Raw genomic sequence first — 11,850 nt, 5'->3', positions numbered from 1 at the left:
TTGTTTCCTACCTCTGTCCCATTTCCTACCTCGTTTCCCCCTCCCTCCCTAGTCCCTGCCACCAGAACAAACCAAAAGACCAAATATTCATCCTGGGGACTTGAAATGGCCACGGTAACTGTTGTAACTTGTCTGTGGTCTAATTACATTAATTTGATAAGATCATCAACGGCAGGATGTCTAATTTATTTGCAAGCGGTAGCCAGGGAGAAGCTTTGACCAAATTAACATGCCGCCGGGACCAGGGGTTGCAGGCTCCATATGGCTTTCTGGATTTTCCTATAAATAGCCCTCCTCCAGCCCACTCCCGCGGTTACATCCCTACCAGTATGCCGCAAAGTTCACCAGCGGCGCCGGACTCGAGAGGCACAGCCCAGGGCTGCAGGAGGCACCAGGAGGCTGGGCTGCCTCTCCCGCCTTCGCGCCTCCTCCTCCTCCTCCTCCTCCTGTCCTTCTCCCCCTCCCCCTCCTCCTCCTCTTCTTCCTCCTCCTTCTCCCCCTCCTCCTCCTCAGAGCGAGGCAGGGGAAACGCGGGTTTCCACTTGCACCACCAGAGGTGCAACTGGTTCTTCGCTCGTAGGCATCTGAAATCTCTCCAAATGATGCAGAAACTTTTGCGTGCTTGGCTCCTGTCTTTAAGGCCAGGCACCGATTTTTCCGCTGTGTAATCGCTTCTTTTGTCAGAAGGGTGGGAGCTGAAAAAGGGCAGCGGGGGGGGGGGGGTGATGGAAGGGACGAGAAGGAGGGTGTCGAGGGAAGCAGGCGTTTTATTTCCACAGAGAGTATATAAGGAGCATCCCTAAGGAAATATCTATGCGTGGACATACACGCATCTCTAGATTTTTATAGAGATAAGAATAACCGTCAGTTTCTACCTTCCCCTGCCCTCCTTAAGGGAGACACTACACTCCGTGGGAACAGGTAGCGTGAACAGCTAACAGTGCAGCAGTCCCCTCCCCCCTACCTACCCTCTTCTCTGTGATCATCTAAATTATGAAAAATAGAGAGTGCATTAATCCACGGTTCGACATTGCATAGAGAACACCAGCATAAAACACCCTAGACTGCAGGGGAGGAAGAAACACATTTAAAGCAATGATAAAAATGGCGTGTAGAATAATTACCTCAAATTGCTATTCGCTTGACACTCTGACACTAATTCTGTTCAAGTCATTGGGAAATACAATAAGGCAAACGAGCCTTTCTCTCCTTCTTGTGCAGGTGTGAGTGTGTGTGAATGGGGGCAATAAGGAACCGGTCGGGAGGAGGGGAATGCTAAACTTTCCATTTAAAAAGAAATAAATTAAATAATCCATTTAGGAGAACGCATCTAAATAGATCTACAGCTTTTAATGCCAGCGTTTTTAACGCTTGCCCTGAACGTGGATTGATTTTTTTTTCTTCTCCATCATTCCCTCGGCAGATGGATTTTTGCCACTGCAGCTCAGCAGAGGGTGTCAGATCTTTCAGTGTGCACCAGGCTGAAACGAGCAGAGCCTCTTAGCAACTCTCCCTCTGCGTGCATGTGAGTGTGTGCGAGCGTGCGGCTCGGCAGCAGCGGAAGAAAAAGGAAAGAGCGAGCGAGGCAGTGAGCGAGGAGGGGAGGCAGCGCTGCCGGCAGGGCGAGGCGAGGCGCGGCGCGGGCGGACGGGCGGGCGGGCGGGCGGCCCCTGCCCCGGCCCCGGCCCCGCGGCAGGCTCCGGCCGCCGGCGGGCATGGGCAGCCGCGCACCGCAGCAGCGGGGGCAGGCGCGGCGCAGCGCCGGCGGCTCGGCGGGCAGCGCCTAGGCTGGGGCGGGCGCTTTCAGCACCGCGGCGCTGGACAGCGCCCGGCGGGCGGCGGGCGAGGAGCGCGGCTCCGCCGCCGCGCGGCAAGGTCAGTCCGCGCGGAGCCGCGCACCGCGCAGCCTCCGCGGCCAGCGCCGTGCTCCCGCCCGCGCCTCCCTAACATGCAGCGGCGGCCGGGGGCCAGCAGCACCGTGCCGGTGAGCCAGCCCGGCCGGCAGACCTCCACTTAGCTGCCCGGCAGGCGTCAGGGAGGGCGAGCGAGGAGGGGGTTTTTTTTCTTTCTACTTTTTTTTTTCTTTTTTTTTTTCCGCCTGCCTTGCAGTACGTGCCTGGATAGTTTGTGGATATAATTACTGACTGGAATCTGGGCTGTTGCAGTTGTGCGTGGGGGGGAGAGAGGAGAAAAGAAAGCATCCCCCCCCCTCCGCCGACCCTCCTTGCTCTCCCATACACATTTTTTTTCCTCTCCCTTTGCTGGTGGTTCGGACATTCAATGTATTGAATGAACTGGAATTGCTTTCCATGTGAGGAGGATGGTTGCTGTTACTTTGTGATGAGATCGGGAATGAATTGCTCGGTTTAAAAATGCTGCTTTGGATTCTGTTGCTGGAGACGTCTCTTTGTTTTGCTGCTGGAAACGTTACAGGGGACGTTTGCAAAGAGAAGATCTGTGCCTGCAACGAGATAGAAGGGGATTTGCACGTAGACTGTGAGAAAAAGGGATTTACCAGCCTGCAACATTTCACCGCCCCAACTTCCCAATTTTACCATTTATTCCTGCATGGCAATTCCCTGACTCGACTTTTCCCTAATGAGTTTGCTAACTTTTACAATGCGGTCAGTTTGCACATGGAAAACAACGGTTTGCATGAGATTGTTCCTGGGGCTTTCCTTGGGCTGCAGCTGGTGAAACGCTTGCACATAAACAACAACAAGATCAAATCGTTCAGGAAGCAGACCTTCCTGGGGCTGGACGATCTGGAATACCTCCAGGCAGATTTTAATCTGTTGCGGGATATTGACCCGGGAGCATTTAGGGACTTAAACAAGCTAGAGGTGCTGATTTTAAATGACAATCTCATCAGCACCTTGCCCCCCAACGTGTTTCAGTATGTGCCGATCACCCACCTCGACCTCCGGGGAAACCGTCTTAAAACCTTGCCTTACGAGGAGGTCCTGGAGCAGATCCCAGGCATTGCTGAAATCCTGCTAGAGGATAACCCCTGGGACTGCACTTGCGATCTGCTGTCGTTGAAAGAATGGCTGGAAAACATACCTAAAAACGCTTTGATCGGCAGAGTGATTTGTGAAGCTCCCACTAGGTTGCAGGGCAAAGATTTAAATGAGACCACAGAGCAGGAGCTGTGTAAAAAGAACAGAGTAGATTCCAGCCTAGCTGCTCCCCCTGCCGAAGAAGAAACCTGCGATCCTGGTCCCATTCCAACCCCCTTTAAAATACATGGCAAAGAAGACCCTGCCACGCCAGGATCTGCTCCAAACGGAGGTACAAAGATTCCTGTCAACTGGCAAATCAAGACCAAACCCACTGCTGCCGTGTCGACAGTGAGTGCGAAGAGCAAACTACCCGCTACCTTTTCCTGCCCGCACATCTGCAGCTGTGATCAGATCCCTGGCTCAGGTTTAAAGGTTAATTGCAATGATAGGAATGTGAGCAGCTTAGTGGATTTGAAGCCCAAGCCTTCCAATGTACAGGAGCTGTTTCTGAGAGACAACAAAATACACACCATCAGGAAATCCCACTTTCTGGATTACCGAAAACTTAATTTACTCGATCTGGGCAACAACAACATTGCCACCGTTGAGAACAACACCTTCAAAAACCTCTTTGATCTCCGATGGCTCTACATGGATAGCAATTACCTAGACACCCTGTCCCGGGAGAAATTTGCTGGGCTGCAAAACCTGGAGTATCTGAATGTGGAGTTTAATGGGATCCAGATGATCATGCCTGGCACCTTCAATGCGATGCCCAAACTGAGAGTCCTCATCCTCAACAACAATCTGCTGAGGTCTCTCCCAGTAGACGTGTTCGCTGGGGTCTCGCTTTCCAAGCTGAGCATACACAACAATTATTTCATGTACCTCCCGGTGGCGGGGGTGCTGGACCAGCTCACCTCCATCACCCAGATCGACCTGCACGGCAACCCATGGGACTGTACTTGCCCTATCGTGCCTTTCAAACAGTGGGCAGAGATGCTGCGCCCCAAGGTGATTATGAGTGACCTGAGGTGTGAGTCTCCTGAAGATTTCTTCAAGGAGGATTTTGAGTCTCTCTCCAATGATGTGATTTGCCCTCAGTTAAAAATCTCTCCCACATTAACTTCTACTAACAAAAACAGCACCGGGTTGACAGAGACAGGTACTCACTCCAACTCCTACTTGGAGACCAGCCGGGTCTCTATTTCGGTGCTAGTGCCAGGGCTTCTGCTGGTTTTTGTGACCTCTGCCTTCACAGTGGTTGGCATGCTGGTTTTCATCCTGAGGAACAGAAAGCGGTCCAAGAGGAGGGACGCCAACTCCTCTGCATCTGAAATCAACTCCTTGCAGACGGTCTGCGACTCATCCTACTGGCACAACGGGCCCTACAGCGCCGACGGGGCCCACAGGGTGTACGACTGCGGCTCCCACTCCCTGTCGGACTGAGGCGGCGGGCGGGGCGGGGGCGGCCGTCACCCGGGACCGGCCCTTCACGCGCCGGCCGGGGACAGCTCTGCACCTCCGCTGCTACCTTTTGTGAGAAGAGAAACACACAGACACACGCACGCACGCCCTTCCTCACGACCCCTATAGCAAGCGCCGAGGCCCAGTGGGCGGCGGGGGGAGCCCGGCGCCAGAGCGCATCCCTGCAGCGCTGCGCAGCCCGGCGCGGTGAGCGCATCCCCCGCCCCTGCGCAGCCGGAGCAGCGGCAGACAGACGAGGAACAGCTTCCCTCGGCTCTGGCAGGGCGAAACACGGCTCCTGGTTTTGTTGGGCTTTTGTTCAATTGTGTTGGGGTTTGATTTGCTTTTTTGCCCTCTTCCCTTGTGGACCGACCCCTTTCCAAGAGGCCGGAAAAATGAGGGGAGCAGAGGACTGGTGTTGGCCTCCTCCTGACGGCAATGCAGGAGTGGAAAGTTGCACGAAGGCATGAATGTAATGTAAATAAATGACTCCGACTCCAAAACAAACAGACAAATGAACAAAAAAAAAAAAAAAAAAAAAAAAGTGCTGCATGGCTCGCATGGATACAACGCACCCCACCCCAGGGACGCTCCAGCCCCCGACTGGAAGCAGCGTCTAGTTCACACCATCATCCCTCTTACCTGATAAGTCCCTTCGTATCAAACCTTCTATATACGAAATACAGTATAATAATAAAAAGTGCCATTTCGCCAGTTTTTTTTTTTTTTGTGTGATCAATAGGCAGTAGAGATCGTACTTTTACTGTGGAACAAAATTGTAAAGATTTTATTTAAGACATAGTTGCATGAATATTCTCATTGGATTTTTTAACTTTTCTTTTTATTTTTATGTCTAGGTGGGAATTACTTTGCTGGGAGAGATTTGCTTTGTTGATAATGGGTTGTGTTTCATTTTTCAGGGGAGGTGGGGAGGGTAGGCTTGTGTTTTGTTTTCTCTCTCTTCTTTTTCAGTATACATAATCAGTATTGCCTTTCCATCTGAATGTAAAAATTAGTACCCTTGATTTCTATTATGGTAACAGTGTAAACATACAAAAAAATCCAAGGCAGTTAAGCATGACCAATTAATGTCACTCTAGCGCTTAGGCTGCAAAGTTTAATGGTAGAAAATTCTGTGCTGTTGTAAATCTTACTATAACTTGAGGAAAACAGAACTGAGGAAGCAAGTGATACTTACTAATTCTATTCGAGGATTTTATATGGCATATTTTTTCAGTATTAAAGTGAAAATGTTTTCAACTCCGGGTCCTTACCATTTTTCCAGCATCCAATTCTTGCAAATGGGTTACTTGGGTTTAGGGGACAGAGCCTCTTTTCAGTGCTCTCTGTGTGTGTGTCCCTCCCTCCCTCCCTCCCTCCCTCCTTTTCTTTCCTTCCCTTCCTTTTTCTCATTCATTCACAGGCAGAGGCACGAACACCCTTCCTTCCCCCCCCTTTCCCGATGTAAATAACACACAGAAGTTTCCTGCCTACTACCTCCTCCCTCTTCCCCTCTCCCTCCCCTCGCCTTTTTTTTTTTTTTTTTTTTTTTTTTTTAACGAGGCGGTGAATCCCTTTATTAATACTGTGAATCTCATGCTGCTGCCGCTGCTGTCACCGCCTCTGCTGCACCCATTGCAGATAATTAGGGATGTTAGGGGGAATTTGCTTTAAGTGCCTCTGCCCAGCTTGGTCTCATTAAGCTGGAGCCGAATTTCCGCGGCCAGAATTCCCGCCCGGGAGCAACTTGCCCGGTGGGGCAGCTGCGGGCGGCCGGGCCTCAGCAGCTGCCGCCAGAGGGAAAAACGAATTAGCACGCAGAGATTTTCCCGATCCTGCACTGGGTACCTCTACCCTTTGATATTAAAAGCCGAAAAAAACACGGCGCAGTGCTGCAGTTGGACTTCAGGCAGCTCGCCTTTGATCCCCTTCCTGTACGGGAAAGTGCCCCTAAACTCAGTCAAGCCTGCAAAGGCGAAAGTCTCTGCAAATCACTTGTAGCTCACAGCTCAAGTCCCAGTGGAGATATGGAGAATTTCAGTCACGTTGCTCCTGGCTTTCTCCAGGCAGAGAATCCTTTTAAACAGTAAAACACCATGAGGGACTTGCTAAACTTCAAATACTGATTTGGTTTGCTTTATAGAAAAAGACCATCTTTGGGATCTGTGAGAAGAAAACAGACAAACATACACATTGCAATAGGTACACTCTTGAAAGTGAGGCAGAAGCCTGATTCCAGTATTCATGAAGAATTAAACATGAGAAATACATCATTCCTCTAGAATCCATTATCACTGTGGAAAAATCTGCAGTCTCCTAGAAAATACCTTGAAATTTGGTTGTGGAGCTCTGAAAATGGCATGGCCTGCTTAACTATACAAAGCATTCCTGTTTCAAGGTCCCTTCTTTATTCCACCTTGCTGCTTCTTTAGAGGCACTACTTTGCCATCATGCAATCCATTGTTGAATGGTGTGAGAAGAAAAAACAAATGCACTTACATGCGAGCCAGTAATTCTGTCCTTGGAAGGCCATCATATTTAGCTTAGAAAGAGTCGAAAATAACCTGTTTAGGTATGAGCTAATGCACCATTAGAAGACTACCTAAGTCTAGCTGCCTTCTTTGTGATATTGTAGTGACAAAATTGAGTAACCAAGAAAATTGAGAACACATCCCATGCTAAAAAGAATAATAATTACATTAGAAGCACTTTAATGGAAGTTAAGATAAAATGCACAATAAATTAAAATGTCAAATCACTGGCTGAGATCAGACATGCATGCATTTCAGAGAATATAATGCTAAATATGTAATTTTAATTTGTCATCATTGAAAAGTAACATAAAGTTGGAAATGTGCTCATTTGGCTTTCTAAAAGTGCTAGTTCATTGGCAAACCTATATAGAAATGTCAATTTAATTGAAATGTTGAAGACATGTATTTATCACCCTGTTTCTAGGTCATGGAGAAATGACAAAACGGAATTTTCTATGTCATCTTCAGTTTTTAACATTCACAGGATTCTTTCTTCCATCTTGCAGGCACTTGCCCTTAAGACACATAGATCACCCAACTCTCTGAGATGATGAATTCAAGGCCTGAATTACCAGGCCCTGAATTACAATACTTATCTTATTTACATGTTCAGCACTTCCATGATTATTTTTATCAAAAAAAAAAAAGAATACTCAACAAAAAAGAACCATAAGAGAAAGAAAAGGGATTATTGAGGATGTTTTGAAGAGGAGTGAAATGCAAATATATTAAAAATGTTCAGTTATACTGCATTAACAGCAATAACCAAAAAGTAAATGTTTTATTTGCTGATAATGACTACCATGATATTATTTCTAGCTTTAGAATCCTATAAGATATCCATGTTTTGTTGAAATTGTTTTTTTTTCCTGCTAACTTAAGAATCTTGTAACTTCAAGAATAGTTTATATAACATTAAGTTACTTATTGCTTAATCATCCCAGCAAAGGCATTTCTGTTCTTTCAGAAAAGGCAGAAAAGAGATTTATTATTTAGCTAGTTAAAAGGGTTGTTTGTGGTTTGTTTTTATTTCTGTAAACACTTCAACTAAGAATAGCCTAGAATTTAAACTGTTGCCATAGAAATCCATGCCTTTATACATGGTAGCCTCCTGCATGCCATTGCAGAAGAGTGAACAGAATTCTAGAAGCAACCTGAAAAAATTTTAAATTCATACCCAGGGTGATGTGTGTCATTTTGAGAAAAAGTGTACTGTTGGAACTGCATAGAAATGTGTTATTATGTTGCTTTGCTAAATGTATTGGCTGTGTCAGGTTATTTTCTAACTTCAGGGCAGTTGCATTGAAAATACAGTTTCATATCTGATTGCAAACTAAGTGATGTAATCTTTGAGGGGGGTTTATTGTTCGGTGTGAGTTAGTTTTCTTTATTTCTTAGTGGTTTTTTATTTAGTTTTTTTTTTTTTTTTTTTTTTTAGCAAGAGTGGGGGCAGATGTCATCTGATGTAGAAGAAAAGGCTTTGTGTGCTAGTCTTCACTCAGGTAGAAAAGCTGTGAACTACACAAAGTGAACATTTCACATTTTTTCAGGCCAGTGGCAAAACTCATTAGGGTGAAAATTAGGGCAGAAAGAGGCTGAAAAATGCTCATCCATCCCAACAGAATAATTTCTACCTTCCATTATCCATGAAATGATTTGTAGGTCTCATAAATATAAGTTTCCCAAAGACAAATAGCTCTAAGTAAAGTTACAAACACTTTCCCATTGTATTTTTGTCAGTGGTTTCTTAAGTTGCAATTTGTTTGAGATTAAATTGCTCTTTTTCTTTTCTGTGTAACCTTCTCCAAGGCTTCATCTGGGGGCTTTCTTGGAAAATGATGCACAAGATATAGTCAGAACTTTAACATCTTTGTTTTTTCTTATATTTGGAGTTTGAATCTGCATGGCAGTTGTTTTCTTCTATACCAAACTCTGTAATTTTTTGAACTATTTGAATCAGTCAAAGATAATTTGGCTGCATTTTTATTCACACGTAATCTAAGATGGGAAGTACAAAAATTTCTGTGGCTGAATATTAATCAATGTCCTTGTGCAGTCCAAATTTGTGGGATTTTTTGTGATTTATGGAACAGAAATTTCCAGGCATTGGGCAGGACTTCAGAGCATTTGACTACTGCACAAATGTTGTTGTGGTTTTTTTTTTTTTTTTGTTGATTTTGGGATGAAGTCAGAGGGTGAAGAATTAATAGGTTTTGTTGGTAAGATATAGTTGTCCTAACAACATACAGATATTTCTGTTATCTCTTTAAAATTATCAATCTGTTTAAACTGTATTAGAAGAATGGACACAACCAATCAGAATCACAAAAATCATTTTATTTTACTCAGTTTTCCCCAGAGCAATATCAGCACTGGAGAAAATGGGGACAAAAAATGTTGCAAATGTATTAAATTACATTCATTATGATTATGTTTAGCAATGGTACCTTAATGGGTTAACTTCTAACAGAAGATATTTAATATAATATCTGTGAGTTTCAGAAACCTTTATAATTTTATCTTTTTGGGTTAAGAAATATAAATGAGATCCCTCAGTATTACTTCTCCAAGATTAATTACCAGGTCAATGGACATATTGTCATGCTGAATGATTACATTTACTAGTTAAATTTTTTGAATCAATTTTTGTGAATACTTCCTATATACATTCTTCAGTCATGTGAGAGAGGAACAAAGTCACCAGAAAGTCCCCTGGAAGGAATTAGTCTCTTGCATCATACACTTGAAGACTAAGATTAAAAATTCATAGCAAAGAATGGACAGAAAAAGCCCATTGTAGAATACACTCAGTTGACTCTGGGTGAATGACTGCTTAAACTACCATTATTTATTGGTATAAGTGGCACAAAATGCCCTTGGCAGACAGCACTGGCTCCATGGAAACATTGGTACCATCAGAATTCCTCAGTACTTCTGTTCTATTAGGTAGTCAGATTGATTCCCCTCAGCTACTTTCCAGCTAAGCCACTGGAACAAATTCTCTTAGCTATTAATGACTTTTGATGAAGTCATGAGCATTCAGACAGACCCCTCAAGCTTTGGTCTTAAAGAATGTCTAACCATGGGTTGTCATACTTGGTTTGTGTTACTTTATTTCACTTCTGAATCAACTGCATCTCTTGCAAGTGGAATTTTAGCAAACAGGAGGCACTAAAATGTGACTTGAGGAAAACAAAAGAATGTGAAGATAATGGTTCTTTTTACTTTAAATGAGGATTCTAATAGTAAAGATAGGTGGGTATAATATAGAATTCTATGAAGAAATTAAGAAGCAGTATGGTCTGGTGGAAAAACAATTAGGAATATGACTCATTTTCTGGATTACTATCTGACCTGGAATTAGGTGGTATCTTTCTCATCTAGTTTGATGGGCTCAAATGAGTTGCCCTAACAGTCAGTAGTGCCCTAAGAGGTGTCCTGGAGTATCTGAGGTGTGTGCACGAGACTGATAGACACAAAAAGTGAACTAGGGCAAACTGGAATATTTCTGGAGTGGCACCTGGACTCTAGGATACATTAGGGCATTTCTAATAGGAGTAGACACCCATGTAGGAACAACTGAATTGAATTCTTGATCTACCCTGAGAGCCTGGTGGGTTGGTTCACTTGGTACGCATAAGTAATTTGATTCAAATAGGTAATTTGAAATAACTTGGTGTCTGATGTGCTGATAGAAAAGACTCAAGGCTTGTAGGACCTATGATCAGCTGGGGCCCAGGCAAGGTAAGACACCACAAAAGCACTGCGTGTCTATGGACAAGCAGAGGAGTAGCTCAATGAGATAAATGTAGCTCAGTTACATATACCTGTGCTGCAGATAATGAAATGCATTTGAGGATTAAACCAAACCCTTGAAACTACATTTAAAAAATTATATCAGAGATGGTTTGCAGAGACATGACAATTTTTAGAGGATGACCATTATTTTTTAGATGTTATCGATAGAGGCTACATGCGTACCAGATACTCTTTCCATCTGTTTTTCTAACTTGGATTTTATTTTTGTCTTTCTAAATTGCTAGATCTTTAACTTTGGGATTGCATCCTAATGGTTGCTTTTGGATGGGACACCTATTTTAGCTGGTGTCATTTGAAATTGCTATAGTATGTAATAACTATAATAGTAACCTCTTAAAATAATATAGGGCTCAGGAAGCAAAAGTAGAACAACAACAACACAAAAATCCTGACAGTTATTGCTGATACCATAATAATAAATAACAGGTTATTGGGTCAAGCTTGAAATACAAATGAGGAATACAGTACTCCAGGGTTATAGTCATTATTGAAGTCATTAAGCTCATCACAATGAAAGATAAAATGCTAAAAATGCAATGGAAAGTGTTTCAGAAAAAAAGAAAGTCTAGTTTATGAAAACAGAATGCAAAACTGTTAAGTGGATTGTCACAGGAGGTTTGAAAAGGGAAAAATATAATTTAATTATGGACACACAGTAACAACTTATTCACATGAGAGATCTTTAAGGGCAGACAGATGGTAGGAAAGTTTTAAGTGCAGGATGTAGAATATGTAGCTAGACTCTAGAGACTATTACTCAATTGCCCAGGATAAATATGGCACAACAAAGTTAGCAGCATTGTGTGCTGGGCACTTTACAAGCAATAAGGACTTTTAGATAGAAGTGCCAAACGTAGCTTGGGCACAAAAGGGGACAATGAAAGTACAAAACAGTATGGGATTTCTTCCCACTCTTGCAATTTGGGAAGCAAATGATTCAAAATGAGGTAGCTTGTTTATAAAGGTTGTTTTTTGAGCTGTCTTTATTGTGGAGTTTTCTCTATCTTAGCTAACTTGTTAAGGAAATA

General features: G+C 44.0%; 1 protein-coding gene across 1 annotated transcript; it reads left to right on the top strand.

The window, feature by feature from the left end:
- Positions 1 to 1,064: 1,064 nt before the first annotated feature.
- SLITRK1 (SLIT and NTRK like family member 1) lies at positions 1,065 to 5,729 on the top strand. Its single transcript, XM_068182430.1, has one exon. The coding sequence runs from the start codon at positions 2,373 to 2,375 to the stop codon at positions 4,449 to 4,451; it is 2,079 nt and encodes a 692-aa protein (XP_068038531.1). The 5' UTR covers positions 1,065 to 2,372; the 3' UTR covers positions 4,452 to 5,729.
- Positions 5,730 to 11,850: the final 6,121 nt, after the last annotated feature.

Source organism: Anomalospiza imberbis, chromosome 2, assembly GCF_031753505.1.
Source record: "Anomalospiza imberbis isolate Cuckoo-Finch-1a 21T00152 chromosome 2, ASM3175350v1, whole genome shotgun sequence".
Lineage (NCBI taxonomy): Eukaryota > Metazoa > Chordata > Aves > Passeriformes > Viduidae > Anomalospiza > Anomalospiza imberbis.
The sequence above is the reverse complement of the archived record's forward strand: the minus strand, read 5'-3'. Positions and strand labels throughout refer to the sequence as shown.